This window comes from Equus quagga, chromosome 12, assembly GCF_021613505.1.
Source record: "Equus quagga isolate Etosha38 chromosome 12, UCLA_HA_Equagga_1.0, whole genome shotgun sequence".
NCBI lineage: Eukaryota > Metazoa > Chordata > Mammalia > Perissodactyla > Equidae > Equus > Equus quagga.
This window is the reverse complement of record NC_060278.1, coordinates 25392017-25411386: the sequence shown is the minus strand read 5'-3', so window position 1 is coordinate 25411386 and position 19370 is coordinate 25392017. Positions and strand designations below refer to the sequence as shown.

The following is a 19370-nucleotide window of genomic DNA, read 5'->3' as shown; positions in this document are numbered from 1 at the left end:
GGAAGCAGTTGAGTTATCAACACTCTGCCCACTGTCCTCCGTTGTCAGTTACCCAAAGTCACATCAAGGGTTATTAATGACCAAAGAGGCTCCATTCATGCATAGTGTCTACAGTCCTTTCTAGCATTTTGTTTATACTCTTCTACCCCTGAGAAATTTTTTTCCCCAACTTGGCATTTTTATGTCAGAACAAAAATAGGATGTGATTCTTCTTGGTAGTAACTAACACATTCAGGGGAACACCATGGGGCCCCAATCAACGCCTCTGCAGAGATGGAATGAATCGCTTCTCCAACCTCCACAGGTGAGAAGGGGGGCTGAGGGAGAATCACTTATCTCAGGGTCCCACAAAGGAGCAGAGGAGACAGTCCCTGGAGCCCTATAGATCGGCCTGCGAGGGTGAGAAGGATGCCCTGGAACGCACGGGGGTCCAGCTCAGAGGCACCGCATGAGAATCTCGGTGAAGGGGGAGGCAGTTCAGAGCACCCCAGGAAGCAAAGCCCCGTTCAAGAGGGGCAGGAAGGAAACGACAAAGGAGAGCCCAGATCTCCGAGTGGACAAGAACAAGGTCACTTTCCCAGCGACCTGGAAGCAGATCAGAGGGAGTTCAACCTTGGCCTGGGGGTCAAGGGAGAACCAACTCAAGAGAACGGACAGCGACTTCCAAAGACAAGACCACAGGAAGAGTCTGCAGACGTAAGGGATGAGGAAAAGGGAAGAAAAGGCCCACTGGATTGGCATCCTGAGCTCCCACGGTCTGTAACTGAGGCCCCTGGAGGTGGAGAAGGGGCCCCAGAGACAGACAAGAAGGTGAAAGAAGAGTGGTTAAAAAAAAAAAAGATACTCAAGGCCAGAGCAGTGAAAACCCAACGTGGCCACAGTTAGATCCAAACGACCAGGACTGAGCGAGGTGTATGCAGACCCCATTAGGGATGCTCATAGCCCTCCCGGACCTGTGTTCACACACACTGGCGGAGTGGGGCTGACATCATCTCTCTCATGCTAAAACAGAGACAAATGTAACAAGAAGCCCTGTGCAATGGACCGAATGTTGGTGTCCCTCCAAAATTCTCATGTTGAATCCTAACCCTTAGCTAACGTGAGGGTGTTAGGAGGTGGGGCCTTTGGGAGGTAAAGAGGGCATGAGGATGGAGCCCCCATGAATGGATCAGTGCCCTTATAACAGAGACCCCAGAGAGCTCCCTCGCCCCTTCCACCATATGAGGACATGGCAAGAAGACAGCCGTCTGTGAACTAGGAAGCCGGCCCTCACCAGGCACCAAATCTGCTGACATCTTGACCTGGAGACTTCCAGTCTCCAGAACCATGAGAAATAAACGTCTGTCTCTTTTAAGCTTGCCCGGCTGCTGGTATTCAGTTATAGCAGCCCCAGCTCACTAAGACATCCAAGTTCCAGGTGGTTTCTGCCCCATCCTTCCATCCTAAGAGTCTTTGTCTTCTTTCTGAGGATATTAAATCCTACTATGGAATTTTACCCCACGGCAAGCCATCCTTCTTTTCTTAAAAAGTGAATGTCAATTGCACCATTGTCAGTATGCTCGATGGCCTGCAAAAGCTAGCCACCTACTGGCCTCAGGAAGCAGACATCAATATCCAGGTGTGTTTCATCAGAGAGGCACCTGGTTACACCGGCAAGTTTATGAACAGTAAATAGAACCATTAAAAGAACATAAAACATTTTCTTAACATGATCGTGTTGCAGGTAATTTAATAGAGTGTGTCACGTCAATTTCTGTTTGTGGGAAGTAATAAGCAATTAAAATCCGTCCTGATTCATCTTTAACTAGACGCCTGGGCGAGGATGAGGCCGTCTCCCTCTCTGCCCGCATTGGGCTGGCTGTTCCGCAGTGCATGCTGGCAGGAGGCAGGAGTGCACAAAATTGTCACGGTACGGCCTCAGATTAAATGAAGGCCTTGAGGGGCGATCCCCTTTTGCCATGCACCCCAAAACCTCCACTCCTTCCTCCTCCACCAGATTCTCACCAACGAGGAAGGACTAATCCGTGGTTGTGAAGAGATAACAGACAGTGGAAAGTGCTACAGACTGGATGTTTGCATCCTGCCAAAATTGCTATGTTGAAACCCTGACCCCCTCGACATGATGCTACTTGGAGACGGGGCCTTTGGGAGATGATCAGGGTTAGATGAGGTCATGACAACAGAGACCCATCATGGGATCAGCACCCTTCTAAGAGCAGACCCCAAAGGGCTCGCTCTCACTCTCTCTCTCTCTCTCTCCCCCCTCCACGCCTGCACACACAAAGAGGCCATGTGCACACACAGCAAGAAGGTGCCATCTACAAATCAGGAGGCGAGCTCTCACCAGAACTCAACGATGCTGACACCCTCCTCTTGGACTTCCGCCCTCCAGGACTGTGAGAAAATAACTGGTGGTGTTTAAGCCGCCCAGTCTATGGTTTTTGTTATGGCAGCCTGAGCTGACTAAGGCAGAAAGCAGTAACTCTTTTTGGACAAAGAAACAGTTCAAGTAGGAAGCATCTGAATTAGAGTCAGAAACCTCCTCACTCCAGGAACTATCTAAAGCAGAAAGAAAAAGGAAAAAAGAAAGGTTGACATGAAGGTTTTTGAAAGGCAAAAAAATATGGGGAAAAAAAATCTAGAAATAGAGATTAAAAAAAACCTCAAAAAGTTTCATCTCCTTAGCTTCTGCAAAAATATCTAAGATTCTATCTTGCTTTCTAAACATCAAGAAATATGAAAGCAGGTGGGGCCTCTAAATAACCCTTGACCTCAACAACCTACTTAAATTTCTTAGAAAACTAAATATAACCATAATCCTCTCATCACAGATGGAACACCTAGAAAATGCCAGTCACCCGAGGTACCTTGTAACATCAGCAACACAGCAAATGTACAATTATCCCCATTTGACAGAGGAGGAAACAGGTTCAGAAAAATAGGGTAACTTGCACGGGGGCTCTGCAGCTACTGACAGAAGCAGGAGGAGAAGCTACCTCGGACCCTGACTCCAAGTGCACGTTCTCACCACTTTCCCAGGTTTCTGAAGCTTGATTCACACGTGGACCCTTTTAAAAGAATAAAATTATCCTGAACCCCTGCGCCATATTCCTGTGCATCTTATATGTTCTGGAGCCATCCTGGCTGCTGAACAAGGAAACACATCAACAAAGGGCATCTACATGTTCTGACTCAGTTCTCAAAAGCTCCCCTAATACATTAGGGGCAAAAGAGGACGGCAGAGCCCTCGCCACTTTGAGGGTGTCTTCACCCCGGGCCCTCCCCTCCACATTGGCTTCCAGAGCCCCGTCGATTATGTGGCTCCTGGAAGGTGGACTCGGCTGGTCCCTGCCATCCTTGTAGACATACTCGACTTTTTATTCAGTCAATTCATTCGACAAGTATTCACTGAGCGTCCGTACGTGCCAGCCCTGTGCCAGGTGCTGGGGAGACAGCAGTGAAGGAAGGGGACTTCCAGTTAGAGTGGCTGCTAAAGTCCCCTCATGAAAGATCTGAAGGAAGGGAGGGAGGGGCAGCGCCAGCACGGGGACAAGCAGCATTCCAAAGAGGGGACACGCTGAGTCCACTCGTGGAACACAGCGGAGACCGACGTGCCGGAGGATAAAGGAGGAGTGGAGCTGGTCAGAGATAGCTGGAGAAGGAGCTGATCACAACGGCCTTGCCCTCAGCACTGAAGGGGGCCAGGCCTCGCCCGGGAAAGCCAGACTCACCAAGAATTCAGGAAGCTACTGCCCCTTCCACGACTACCTGCTGTCTTACCATTTTCTATTCCTTCACCCATTCTTCGCCGAAGCTGGGTTCCACGTGAGCACCCACACCCCCCGCCCCGACCGCCGTGTGTGTGTGAAGTGGGGTGGCTCCTTTCCCTCTTGAATCCTCCCCACCCCAAGCTATCTCCTCTGAGTCCGGCCAGCAATGGAAAGGCGCACTGACTCTAGATTTCTCACTGGTGGACATATAAAAGGCAGCACCTCCTCCTCAAGGTTTGGAAGACAACCTTCCTAGCTACTTTCCATTACCTCTATTTGCATTAAACAGTTGAGAAATACTGGGCGCCATAAAAAGCAGAAAGCATACATAAAAGCAAAGCAAGAGCTACGATTATTTGTGGCCAAGGTGGTGGTGTCAGTGGGGGCGCTTATGGGGCATCGAGAGCAGGGGGCACTCCCACGGCTTATCTCAAAGCACACCCAAGGCCTCTACCACCTCCCCTCCTCCACCCCCCTTCCAAACCGACTCCTCACCATCAGCTGACACTGCACACTTCTCATTTATTTAAGGATGTTTGGGAAAAAGAAAAATAGCTTAATATTCTCCATGCAAGTCGGAAATTTTATTCCCACCTATATTTCGGTTAAGGAAACAGTGCTGTCATCTAAGTTTTACAAGCCACACTGGGTCCTAAAACTAATTTACACAAACCCAAAATACTGGGTTCCGTTCCCACGTGTAAAACACGGGTAATAACTACCTCCCCGGGTGCTGTCCTGCTGAAAGGTAACAGAACCCAATTTCATCCTCTAAGTACGGCACTGGAAGAATGAGGAGGCGGACTGGAAATGTCCTTTCGCCTTTTATTGTCTTCGTCCCACTCATAACCTCTCCTGCTGACAATTTAAATGTTGGGAACATAGCTTCTTCTGATGGTGCCCGTCCCAAAGTCTTTAAGGACCCCCGAGAACTCTTCAGTGAAAGGGACAACTCATGCCCAGAAAATTACTAAGACAAGTAAACGCAATTTATTCTTATCTTATAGAGACAACAAACTATCTTAAAAAAAAAAAGAGAGAGCTCTCATATGCAAATGTTCCCCAAGTTTCCACCGTGGCACTTTCCATTCTTGCTTTTGAGGATCAGTCTCATGATTTCACAGCAAAGGAACGTCTCCGAGAACCTAAGAAGCTACTAGCAATCCTTTGCTCTGCTATAAATTTTTACACTGGCAAATATATGCTTCTCCTAAAATTTATAAAGCAATTAGATACTAAGATTTATACACTCGACTTTCCACGCAGAGTAAATTTCTCCTGCTAGGCTATGAATCCCACGGCAAACGTGAGCTGAGGTTTCTCCTCACAACCCTCACAAGCCCTTTGTTTGCATCATAGTCCAGAATTACTAGGGGTATAAATGGATTTCTTGGCGGCTTCTCAAAACGTTGACAATAATAATACTCATAAAATACCATGTTACCTGTCTATACGCCTGTCAAATTCAACACAAATGCAAACACGTGAGATACAGACCCAGGAAGGTTTTTCAATTAAAGCCTTTGAGTGACAGAGAAGGGAAATATAACTCCTAAGCTTCATGGACTCGAGACTAACACTGGCAACTAATAGGAGAGGAAAAATCTCTGGCAATTTTAATAAAGCAAAGAGCCGAGTTGTCTTTGCTTCCAATATACCTGTGAAATTGACCAGAATGAAGATGAGTAATTTCTGGAAGAAATGAATATCTCTTCCTTGGCATCTTGAATTCCATAAGAACCCAACATTTTTGTTCTGAGACTCCCCATCAAAAGGTTGATACGGCCAGTAAGGGGCAGAGGAGGTGCGGGACGTATGGGCAAGGGGCCTGGGGTTGGAACTTCAGCGCATCCCCCTTTTAAGCTGGGGGCCTTGGGCAAGTAGCTTAACCTCAGTCTCCATGTTCTCTTCTCTGAAAGGCAACAGTCCCATCAAATACGCAGCACTTTTTTGGAATCAAAATAAACACCACGGCAGATGTAAAATCACCTGGCACACAGTAAACATTCAAGAAGGGTTATTTTGTAAACACTGAGATCTTTGCCCAGTTAGGTATGTCAGAAAGCATAATGCACTATTCTAGCCAATTAAGCCTGTGGAAAGTCATTTGACAGTGTTTTTGAAGCTAATTAAAATCTATGATGTGCCAGAAAAAAATGCATGATGATTTTCTCTTCGCAATTTCCAGGTCAGAACAGATTACACAATGATAAACATTTAGTTTGGATGTTCAGATGGATGGATATGGATAGAAAGATGACAGATATGGACGGGTGGATAAATAAATAAATGGATGGACGGGTGGGTGGATGGATGAAAATGGAGATGGATGGATGGATGGATACAGACAGATGGATGATGGATACGGATGAATGGATAAATAAATAAATGGATGGATGGGTGGGTGGAAGAATGGATATGGATATGGATGGATGGCTGGCTGGGTGGATGGATGGATGGGTAAACGGATGGATGAGTGTGTGGATGGAGGTAGGATGAATGGATGGATGCATGCATGCATGGACAGATGGAGATTTCAACCTACTTGCAAGACTACCAAAATCCCTAAAGAAAAAGGGAGAATATGACCAAGTCCCAATCCACTTGGTCTTTCATTTCCAAATCAGCAATTCCAAAGGAACTAGATCAACTTCACAGCCTCCAGCATGACCTTCTCCTTTCAGAGCACTTTTAATTGAGATCCTGGATTTTGTTCCCTGTAGAAACTATTCTCAAGTTCAAACGCTTAATAGTCCCATACTCAGACGTCCAAGATACCGCAGAGCTAATCAATTTTCCAGAGACACATCCAGGAAGATAACCCATCTTTTTCTGAAATACTTTGCAGCAGCCAAAGCTTCAGCTCTTACCTGAAGGTGGGTCCATTCTGTATTTATTCTCTTGACACCAACCAACTGGTCGAAGTCTGTAATCCAAGTAAAACAACCACTGGTCATAGGATTCAGTGTCCTCCAATCCCACATAGCGAAGGCGTAATCTTCCTCCAACATTTTCAATCACACTAACTATCCAGTACTGAAAAGGGTTCTGAGAATCCTGAAGTTCTATTAAGGAACCAAGTGTAATGAGGTCTATAGGGCCTTTCCCTCGCAGAGGCTGTTCAAACAGAAGCAAAACTCCTTATTTTAAACTTTATTTTAAGGTTCTCATGGAAACAGATGACAGCAGAAGATAATATTTTTTTCACACCATCATCCAAGCTATTGGCAAACAGTCTGGTGTTTCCCCCACCCCCATCCTCTCCCACAGTCATCGCCCCCTCCCCTTCCCTCTCGTCCCACACACACTTCCATTTTAACCCAACTCTGAATCCAACAACAAAAATCACAAGTAAATAGAAAATAACAGTTTGGGCTAAGTTCTCGACAAACAAATCACCCTTCTCGGATAAAATGGCATTTGTTAGAAACTAGTATGCTTTTAAGAAGAGTTATACCCGAATTTGCCTTGAGCTAGAAAACACGTGGTAGCAAAATGTCGACTTTTCCCATAGGCAGATATATCTAATATGGGGCCATAAATTTAGACCATGACTGAACAGGTATTTATCTGATGATGGCCTCTACTGTAATAACCAAGACCCTCTCATAGTCTGACAATGTGAGTCAAGCATGAATGTGTGTAGACGACATGCCTAACACACATTAATGATCAGCTAAATTAGACTAGCAGGTAAAATTATTTCTACATTTTACCCAATAGTTGGTTGAGAGAATATATACAATTATTGCCCCATCTAAGCAACCTTCTTAGCATATGAAAAGGGCATTTGTTCAGCCAGCCCTGTGGGCAAATATGTTAAAAAAAACCCCTAACACATTAAGACAATGAAGGGTGAACAACCATCATTTTGATTTGTTAACCAAACAATTAAGTTAGTAGCCAGTAAGATAAACAAATACATCAGGTGAAATCGTCACAAAACAAAACCCAACATTTGTATATTAGACAATGGTATTCCAAATTATTAATCTCTTTTCTGAGAGGAGGCAAACTTATGATTAATGATAAGAGAAAACAATGATATTGCCAAAATTCACACCGTATTCCTTGTTATTTCCTCTGTGTTTTCCTCTTTTTCAGGGGCATTCATCAAACAGATTTGGTAACAATAATTATTTATGACCCAGTACATTTCTCTTCCTGTTCTATTTTATATAGTATATATTAAAATGTTTTATCATAAAATTATTTTCAAATGAACCATCAAGATGGCAGGTGAAACTATCTTGCATTCAATACCTTAAAATTGCCTTAACCACAGTGAAGTATGGTTAGCCATTTCTCCTCTTGTTTTTGTAAGGGAGGTTATCCAATTATTACTTAACCCACGTGTGTTTAAATCTTGGGGTTATGCCTCTGGAACAGAAGCCTTAATAGAACCATTTATCCAGCTACTCCAAGACGCTCCCAGACCACATAGATGCTTAGCTGTCCAATACACAAAACAGTTACTCTAAATTTTATTTTACATTCACTAATATAGGACAGAGGCTCAAATATATAGTATAGTGGGAAGATATTCTAACATATTATTATTTAAAAATGTGTTCACATAGAAACAAACTTCCTATTTATTGATTGTACCACAGGTGAAAACTTTTCAACGTCATTAGAATCGGTAACCTAAGGAAAAAACAGGAAGTTAGGCCCTTTGGGTACAGATTTCTGTGTGTACTCATGTACCTGCAGAAGGATATATGCAAAGATGCTGTTAGCTTTGAGCCCACGTAACTGTGATGCTTGAGACATAGAAAAGCTGTGTAACAACAATACATACTCCTTCTAGAAGGTTGGCCGGGGCTGTCCGGGAACCAGTCAAATCACGAATGAGAAATTCTGTCCAGTCCGTATACTTCTCTTTGATTGCTGGCGAGACAAAGGAGAGAAAACATACTTCAACACAGCAGTGGAGGATCAAATACATTTAAAATGACAGCACTTTTCTGTAGATACGTGTTATTTCAACGCTTTTCTTAATTTTAAGCGCCTTGCTTAGGTACTAAAATTGCGACAAAAAATCTGTCACCAATGGGTGACTTCACACCACCATGTGCCTAGATTTCAATGGGCATCAAGGAGATTAAAGAATATGAGGTCTTGAGGTCCTACAATCTATTTAGAAACTTCTATGAACAATGAAGATATTACAAGGTATGTGATTCAGGAGGATCCAAGGAGACAGATAAATGAGGCCTAGAAAAATCAGAGAAAGTTTTCCAGGTGGGAAAATAAAACCAGGCTCTGAATTATATAAAAGGTTTATAAAAGTAAAGAAGAGGAAGAAAGGATTTACAGACTGAGAGGAACAGCTTATGCTAACGACAGCGACGGAGCGAGGGAGGAAATGGAAAAAGACAGTGCGGGAATCGGCCAGATACGGCACAGTCTGAGGTTAGGACACCGGGAAATAATGTTAAGTGGCAGGAACAAAATTATGCACAGCCAACAAAGTCAACACAGATGTTTAATAAACAGGAGATTTCTGCAGAAAATGAATCTGGCAAGAGAAAAAAAGTTTAAATGGAAACAAAAGCAGCTAATGGCAGGAAAACCAATGTAGAAGCTACTTAGTTAACTACGTAAGAAAGTGACAAAGCCCACAACAGGGGTGCCAGCTCTGTGAGTAGGGAAGGGATGCAATGGAGACTCTTTTGAAACAAGAAATGTCAGACCTGGGAGGGCACCCTTCTACAAGTGCTTAGAACTCAAGACCTGAGAAGAACATAACTTCTTGGCACATCTCCCCAACCTACCAATCTCCAAAGGCTTCCCAGGTGACATCTCCATCCAGGAGAGGCCCTGAGCCTTCCCAGGGCACCACGGACTCGCAAAATCAGCCACAGGAGAGCAGCACGCATGCCCCTGATTCCCATCCACCCACACTGAGACTCTGACCTTCACGTCTCATGAAGAGCCAGCGGGCCCACGGACACGGCCCAAGACACATCCCATACTTAGCCTTCGTGAAAGGTTCAAGACTCAAGTGGTTTGTACATTGTTTAGAGGCTTCAAAGGCTTGTTGCAACTACTCCAGCTCAAACCTAAAGGAACAAAGTTATTACAAAAGGAAACCACGCCATCTGGTGTGGCGGGAATTGCCAAATCACAGCATGGGGAAGAGATGGGCTCCATGGTAGGCTCTGCCAACACTGGCTATGTGACTTGGAGTGATTTACTCAATTTCTCTTATACTCAACCACATCTGTATAATGGTACCAACAACATTTTGCATATGGGTGTGCAATAAGGATTAAAGAAGACGCCTACGTCAATAAAATATAACCAGAGTTGACACATTCTAAGCAGTTAAGAAATATTAGCTCTTTTTTTGTTATAAGTACATACTAAATTATTACACATTCTCACCAATTATTTATTATTCATTCTCGCAAATTCCAATGGAAACTTTCAACACCCTTTGGCAGAACCGCCAACAGAACAGGGAACAGAGGCAGCACCTGCTATTTCCATCACTAACCTGCATCTCAGTCAATATCCCCCCATCGCCCCTTAATGGTGAAAAGACCGAGACACACACCACAATGGAAGGGGCTCAGGAAAGGCTGGAAAGTCCAGCTTTAACTTGTACTACGGTGTCCTAGTAACAAAGATCGACTCACCCACTCCTCTTTCACAACTAGATTTTTTTGTTTTCTCAGATAAAACAGCCTCTTCCTTATTTTATACCTACCTACTCACAGGCAAATGCACATATTTGGGGCACAAACTGTGCTGTTGTGTTCTTTTCCATCATTAGCAAGTGCATTTTTCAATGCTGTATCATTTTTCAATGCTATACCCATTTTTAAATTAGCCCTTGCTGTGGTCTGAATGTTTGTGTCCCCCAAAATTCTTATGTTGAAACCTAATCCTCCAGCATGAGGGCATTAGGAGGTGGGACCTTTGGTAGGTAATCAGATTTAGATAATGTGATAATGTATGGCGTCCTCATGAACGGATTAGTGTCCTTATAAAAGAGACTCCAAAGGCCAGCCCCGTGGCATGGTGGTGAAGTTCGGCATGCTCTGCTTCAGGGGCCGCGGTTTGCAGGTTTGCATCCCAGGCTTGGTCCTACACCACTCGTCAGCCATGCTGTGGCGGGGACCCATATACAAAACAGAGGAAGATGGCACAGATGTTAGCTCAGGGATAATCTTCCTCAACAACCACAAAGAAAAGAAGACCCAGAGAGCTCCCTTGCGCCGTCCATCATGTGAGGACACGGAGAAGACGGCTGTCTGTGAACCAGGAAGCGAGTTCTCACCAGACACTGGATCTGCCCACATCTTGTTCCTGGACTTCCAGCCTCCAGAACTGTGAGAAATAAATGTCTGTTGTTTATAAGCCCCCCAGTGTGTGGGATTTTTGTTACAGCAGCTCCAACGGACTAAGTCCTCCTCCACGCCTAGGGTTACTGAGAAGGCCAACAGCAATGGCATCCGAGATAAATTCATTAACATTTGTATTCATCTTATGCTTTACAAACACTGTTCACTTACTTCATCTCTTTTGATGATCCTAACAATGTTAGGAGGTGGTTTTTCTTAACAACTTTTGCCCAACTTCTTAGAGAAAACTAAGGGCAGAGCCAGCCTCAAACCCAAGAATTCAGACTCCAGTCTTACATGTAGTCTTTCCACTACAATCAATGACTCTCAGAAGCTTTTCATACAGATAAATCAATAATTTAAATGGCAGTCTTGATAGAGATAATATAAAAATGACTGTCTAAACAAAAGGTTCAAGATGAGGACAAAACATACAAGTATACTCAATCAATATGCATTTCATATTTCATCATAAAAGAATGATAAGCAGCATAGTCAAGTAACAAATGGTGCTGTCTGACAGAATTTATGTCTATAACCACGAGAAGAAAGCTCAATTTTCCACTTGAGTTGTTTCCAACATCCATATAATCCAAGTTAACGTTTAAGTGAAAATTGTTTAAATATGCAAGCACCCTATGAAGACATGGTGCCATGCTGAAACTTAAATGGTCTGAGTTATAGGAAGAGAACATTCGAGATGACTCTGAAATTTACAGCTCGTGAGCCCTTCGTTCCAGAGGTCCCATAACTGTCCATTATGGTCTGCAGAAGACTCGGAAGTGATCTTTCATAAGCCACAGAATAGTTACACAAATTACTCTCCATGGAAAATATATCTTAGTTGTCAAGGTACACCAACCATTTTAGGTTCAAAAATAGAAAAGAAACAGCTCTCAGGAATATTGTTAATTTTAAAAGAAAAACTGTTTTTTTTTCTTTTAGTTGACATTTAGGTCTCCAAATCCAAAATTTTCAAATGTGAAAATCTATTACAACAAATATCACCAGATATAAAAGACTGTGCATAACAAATTTACAATTCCCAGCCAACAGACCTATTTTAAACAATATTTAATTCAGTTAAATCCTAATATAATAAAAGTTGCCTGGAAATTCCTTAAATGCACTGCAACAGAAGCTGAACTGCGTTTTGCCACGTGTCCACATAAGCTTCTAACTGGAAATTTTAAAACCGTAACTTTTTATTTACTGCAGAACCTTTCTCTTCAAAGCCTCGAAATCAAGGAGTATGGACATAATGAACAATCTCTCTCAAATGTAAACCAATTCCTTGCCCTATGGTCGTTATCCTTTTCTTCCAGTTGAAGGACTGATCCACACACGAAATTTCAGAAAACCCACACCCCTGACTACAACATCAAATGTGAACTCCAAGGCAGGGAAAGACATCATTTTTTTTTTTTTTTTTTTTGAATCTGCAATTTCAGGTGGAGGAAAGTTTATCCACAACTTGGTACTCATTTTCCTGTGTTTTTAATTTATAGAGAGAAACTTCCAGAAGTTCATAAGAAGAATAAAATCAGAATCGTTTTATAAGCTTCTCATGAACAGGTTTTCAAGATTCTGTTCGGTTATAATATTATACAAACATGCAACTTTACTTTTTCAAAACTCCAAGATACATTCCTTTTCTTTTTCTATCTGTGATGAAGATTGGCCCTGAGCTAACATCTGTTGCCAGTCTTCCTCTTTTTGCTTGAGGAGGACTGTCGCTGAGCTAACATCTGTGCCAGTCTTCCTCTATTTTATGTGGGACGCTGCCACAGTGTGGCTTGATGAGCGGTGCTAGGTCCACACCCGGGATCTGAGCCTGCAAACTACGGGCTGCCAAAGTGGAACGCGAGAACTTAACCACTGCGTCACAGGGCCAGTCCCCCAAGCTACATTCCAATGACACCCCTTTTGGGGAGTAATCATGAACAGGAGTTTCAGAAAAAGAAAACACACACACACACTATGTTGTGAAAACATTTAGAGATGGCCCCAAATCCCACAACAGCTTTATTAGGGGTTAGAAAGCTGTCTTTAAAAAGAATTCCAAATAAAAGGCAGAAGATTGCCATCAATTTTCCAGAATTGGGGAAACCACTTTTGTTGGATTTCCAGCCTCATCAAGCACATGTGAACAGAGAGAGTTCAAGGATTTGTCACTTCTCAAGGACATCGTTTCCCATGGACACCGGTCTGTGGGTGCAAAGCCACCCAAGAGAATGTCCATTCAGGTGGATCCTGAGCACTGAGACCAGGGCTGGGGTCCACAGACATGCTCCTCATCTCTCATTCCGTGTCACCACGTCCAACAGCCAGGTCCACGGAGAAGACCGGCTGCACCACACCTTTCTACTCATTCGAGAGATGGGAGAATCATCACAGTATAATGAACAGTAAGGCCACTTCCACTCACCCTGGATAAAAGAAAAGGAGTTTTCGTCATATTCCTACATCCTAGAGCTTAAACGCACAGAGGATATTTTGTTGTTCTTTCTGGGAATTTTCTGAACTCACTTTCAACCATCCCTTCTCTGAATTTACTTTGTCAGTCGTATTTTTAATTTTCAATGGTTCTTTCTTGGTCTTTGGTCGTTCCCTTCTTCTAGAATCTTTCTTCTAGAAAGGTTTTTTCTTACCAGAGACCATTTCAAAACCTCTCCTTATGGTAATGAGAGGAATACTTCCTCCTCTGTGCCCCCGCTGATGCTCTCTGACCCCGGGGTCGTTTTCTTGCTTCTCTATCTCCCTCTCTCTCTCTCAGATCACAGGCTCTCCTGGAGGGTCTGGTGGTCCTGGGTCACGGAGCGTAGCTAAATTGGAGACAATGGAAAACCTGGAGGTGCCTCGGGTCCTGGAGCAGAGCTTTCTGACTCAGAGAGTGGGAATTAGGGCAACTCCCCTCGTGAAGCTGACTCCCAAACTAGCCTGACTGGTTGTCCCTAGACAGTTCTGTCCATCGCCCCAGAGATCAGCCTCGGGGAGAAACATGTGGTTTCTAGGCCTTGGTTGTACCAATGGGGCCGGGGGAGAGAGGGCCTGGGGAGTGCTCTGACTACAGGCATCCCATTGAACCCTGTGACTTTCAGCCCCACATGGCACTCCCACCCACCTGGCACTGAAAGTCCTGAGCCTGTGGGGGTCCCCAGGTCAGCTGCAGCCCCCAAGTGTGTCTAGGGTTGCAGGAGCACCCCCATCCTTCAGCAGTTGCCAAGCCTTCATCAGCTTCCAGTAGCCAGAAATATTGCGAAATTTCTTTTCTGTACTGGTCACTCTTCAGTTCTTTGTGTTGTTGGTTTATATATTTTTTATTCCTTTACTATCATTTTAACGGGGTCTCTGGAGGAAGAAGAGATAAATAAGAGTGCTCAAGCCCCTGAAACCCCTAGCTCACAAGAGAACTGAGCCTTTTCAACAAGATGTTGGGCAGCAACCTTTGACTTAGGAAAGTTTTTTTTTTCTTCCCTTGGTGAGGAAGATTGGCCCTGAGCTAACATCTGTGCCTATCTTCCTCAACTTTATATGAGGGACGCCTGCCACAGCATGGCTTGATAAGCAGTGCACATGTCCGCACTCGGGATCCGAACTGGCAAACCCCAGGCTGCCAAAGCGGAGCAGGCGAACTTAACTGCTGCACCACTGGGCCGGCCCCTAGGAATTTTTTAACACTGACTTTGCTAAAGAAAAGAACAGTGGATCTTAAATTATAAATGGAAGCACTTACACTTACAATTAAGAATAAAAGACTATTGAGTTCCTTCCCTTAGAGATTTTTAAAGGCAAGAATCTACATTAATTTTTCATAGAGGGCTCAAATTAAACTGTTCCTACAAACAGAAGGACAGATCAGAAAATGATTCAATAGGAAAGATGGGTTCCTACTATGTCAACGGACCACATTACATACTACTGGAGTTCAAACATGCAAATCAAAGTATTCTTGTCTTTAGTAATAAATACAATCCAGATAAAAGACAGAACTTGTGAAGAACGTCATAAAAATTACATATGCACACACACACACATATGCTCACATTCCTTAGCACTTGTCATATATAAATTGGAGGAGAAGTTTCAGTTCAACCTTTCAAGATCCTTTCAATTGTATAAATATACTTGTATAATTACAAGAAGAAATATTATTATTTTGCTCTGAAGAATAGGATTTAACAAAGACGTTATCTAAGGACTGTTGGTCGCAAACGACAGAGACTTCTTGTAGTGATGACATTAGGTTGAAAGAGGAAAAATAAGTGGTATGAACCTCAGAATATTCTACATAATGAGAACATTTAATATTTAGGCCATAATCATTAAACCCTTGGTCAGTATTGATGCAGAACTTTACCAAAAGAGGCCTCTGCTACTTAATCTTTTACACATCACTTAAAGTTTTCCTCAGTATTGGGAATGAGAACAGGTAAGTGATTTTTTGTTGAAATCAGCTTATTAGGGGGCCATCCTGACTTTTAGGAGTGACTACGTCATTGGGTGGTTGTGGGGATTAAACAAGAAAACAAATATAAACGTCCCAGCAGTTATTACTCAGGTTGTAGAGTGTCAACCCTCATAAAAAGTGAAGTATTCTTTGATAATGCAATCATTCCTTCTTTAATGCATTCAAATGTTTTTGTTTTGTTTTGTTGAGGAAGATTAGCCCTGAGCTAACTACTGCCAATCCTCCTCTTTTTGCTGAGGAAGACTGGCCCTGAGCTAACATCCATGCCCAGCTTCCTCTATTTTATATGTGGGATGCCTACCACAGCATGGCGTGGCAACCGGTGCCATGTCCACACCTGGGATCCAAACCGGCGGACCCCAGGCCGCTGGAGCAGAAAGTGTGAATTTAACCACTGCACCACCGGGCCAGCCCCCCAGACTATGACACCTTTTAGCCGCAACTCTCTTAAGTGCCCTCCCTAACATGGATACTAATTATGCCATCATGACCACATCTTAAAACACTGATAAACTGGTGTCCAAAAAAATCTATCTTACAGAAAATAACTCCTAGTGGAAACCGTTATGGGAATCCAATTCATTTTTGCCTTCTATTCCTGTTTCCTCACATTATTATAAAATTGACCACCTGAGATACAGTAGTAGAATGCAATCCTTCTGGCTGAACTTAGCAATAACAGTATTGACACAATAGGATACACTGTGCACAAGGATCATTATTCCAGCCAGTCACTTCTGACGTTTTTTACGAGAATGAGATCAATAGCGAATGGATGACACACAGTGCTTAGATCAGTATGAATGTTTACACACACGGCTATTTACATTTATTTCTTAATTGATGCTGCGGCGCATGCGAGAGTTCCCATAGTCTACATTTCTTCCACATCCAGATCGAACTCTGTTCCTTGTTATGCACAAAAGCACGTCGAACGAAGAAAGACAGCACACTTGAGAGAATCGTAAAACTCAAAATTCAAACCAGATTCACTCACACACCTACCTTCCAGTCTGGCTTAAGCAGTTTCTTTGCAACGTGACTTTTCATCCGTTGAATTAAGTTATTCCTACAATTCACACAAGTCACATCTTACCGAAATAGGAACTGATTCTAATAAGGTTTTATTGTATTTTATTTTGCCTGTTTAAATAAGGCAAGCACCTCAGAACATATCTATTCGCTGTAAGGTATTGATGAGGGGATTTGGGGCAATTGCGTAATATTTTTTGCCAGCTCCTTAGAAGAGCATGCAGTGCTGCCTAGGGGAGTGGCAGCAAGGAGTGCCCCCATCGGGACACCCAAGAAGTGAAGGGGCGCTTGCCTGAAGGAGCCACCCCCACCGCCATGATTGTTCTCCTTCCTCAAAAACCACCCACTCCCAGTCTCGCTGCCCTGGTCCAGCAAACCCTGAGTCCTTCCACTTTCCTATTCTCTGCAGTCTCACCTGCCCGGTTTCTGCCCCATTCGGCCTCCCCACCTGTGCCCCTCTGAAACCAGAGCGACTAGAATGATAAGGGAGGCGTAAAGAAAACCACTGGGCCAAACCATCACCTCCAAGCTCTAGAACCACCCATCCTTTATCAAAAACCTCCCTTGAACACTTTTCTCTGACAAGTTAATACCCTATTTCTTTGCTCCTCTCCAAAACCAAAATTAATCAAAGAAGACTCAACTCTTCACTCAGTATTCAACCCATTCAACTTCCTCCCCACAGCCACCAAGCCACTAAACCGTTCCGAAGACCAGCACACTGCCACACCAGTGCCTTCTCGGGACCTCCTTTATGTGACACAAATGACAACTTCCCCCCTCACACAGAGTCTTCTGTGAGCCTCGACACCAAACTTGGATTTTTTCCTTTCTTCTCCAGCCATGCCTTCTCAGTCCCCTTTACTTCCTCCCCTACTCAACTTCCGATGATTCAGGGTGAAATTGGTCCAGGGCTGATGCTCCTTTCTTCTCGCTCTGTGGTCTTTCCATGGAAAGTTTTATCCACTCACATGACTTTAATCACAACAAAACCAACAACTGCCAAATGTCTCTCTACACATCAGATGTCTTTTCCGAGCCTAAGAACCACAGATTCAACTGCCTGCTTGACAAACTTCCATGGGTTTCTGGAAGGCATCTCAAAACCAAGCTTTGACCTTCCCACTTCCCCCCAATCTGTGCCTCCCCAAATCTTCCCCACCGAAGGCACTGCCATCTCCCTGGCTGCTGAAACCAGACGCCTGCATATATAAACCATCCCCAAACCTTACCATGCCTACCTCTGGGACACAGCCCACATCTTGCTGCATCTTCCTCCCCCATGGCACTTGAGGCCATCACCCACTCTCATCAAGACACTGAGCAAAACCTCATAACTGACCCCTGAATTTCCATATTGGCTCATCCGAAAGCCGATCCCCACCGAACAGTCAGAGGAATCAACCTTTCCTTTCAAAATATTTTGGACACACCGAAAAGCAATATAGTTATGAAACAGACTCAGACTGAACAGATATTAGCACTTTGCCATCATGCTTCAGACTGGCTTTTAAGAAAAAAACGTCTACTTGCAGCTAAAGCTCTGTGCCTCCACACCCTCTCCGTCCCTACCGCTCCCCAGAGAAAACCACGAGCCTGTAGGACGGCATGTGGTTCCCACGCACGTCGGTGAACTTCTACTGCAAATGCCTCTCCATAAACGAGATGAAGCACTGCTTTACGTGCTTTAAATTTTAGACAAAGGACACAGAGCGCCATTTTGTAAACTGATTTAATAAACATTATATTTTTTGAGATGTTCTCCATGACTATCTATCTATATGTATATAGATAAATATGTCTATATGCACACACATAAATATATATATAGAGAGAGAGAGATGTCCGTGACTACTGGTGTGGCATGTATGTTTGCATGCGTGTGTGTATTTAGTTTGATGACTTTAACTGTTAGGAGGTGTTCACAATATAACTGCCACTGTTGACCTGCTCACCCACCAATGGACAGTTGGGTTGTCGCTGCTCATCCTCTGTCTCATCCACTCACCACTCTCAGGAATGCAATGAACAACTGTGTATACCTCCCCTTTTGCACGTGTCAACTCATACATCCATTCAATCATCAAATATTTAGTAAATGTCCACTAAGCTCCTATTCCACGTCCTGGAAATACAGAAGCAAACAGAACCACAGGAACAGGAACCAGCCCCGTGGCCGAGTGGTTAAGTTCTCGAGCTCCACTTTGGCGGCCCAGGGTTTCGCCAGTTCAGATCCTGGGCACGGACATGGCACCGCTCGTCAGGCCATGCTCAGGCAGCATCCCACATAGCAGAGCTGGAAGGACCTACAACTAGAAAATACAGCTATGTACTGGGCGGCTTTGGGGAGAAAAAGAAGACAAATAAAACACATAAGAACACCTGACCTCGTGGGGTCTACATTCTTACAAGAGAACACAAACAACTAAAATACTCATTGGTATCTCAGGTGGGTACATGATTTCGAGAAAGATAAAGAAGAGAAGAGGACCTGGAAACGCAGTCTTAGTAGGGTGAGGAGAAGGAGAGAAAGGAGCCTGAAGGAGGTGAAGGAGCGAGTCATGCAAATACCTAGAGAAGAGACCCACACTGAGAGAGCAGCCAACATGAGGATCCCGGGATGGGAGTCAGCGGGTACATCCCAAGAGGCTGGCATGGAGGAGATGGGGAGGGGAGCCAGCAGGAGGCAGGGTCAGAGCAGTGAGGGGAGAGGAGGGGCGGGCAGGACCTGAGGGACGGCTGCAC

General features: G+C 44.0%; 1 protein-coding gene across 9 annotated transcripts in view; it reads right to left on the bottom strand.

Moving 5' to 3' along the window:
• The window catches only part of SFMBT2 (Scm like with four mbt domains 2), a 242210-nt gene that overhangs the window by 115814 nt on the left and 107026 nt on the right, over positions 1 to 19370 (bottom strand). For 8 of the 9 annotated variants that reach the window (XM_046679942.1, XM_046679939.1, XM_046679947.1 and 5 more), the window contains exons 5-6: positions 8572 to 8660; positions 6641 to 6887 (exon numbers count right to left, since the gene is read on the bottom strand). In XM_046679942.1, the coding sequence (XP_046535898.1) occupies positions 6641 to 6887; positions 8572 to 8660 (336 nt within the window). The remainder of the gene's footprint in view (positions 1 to 6640; positions 6888 to 8571; positions 8661 to 19370) is intronic. The other variant, XM_046679948.1, reaches the window with a different exon arrangement.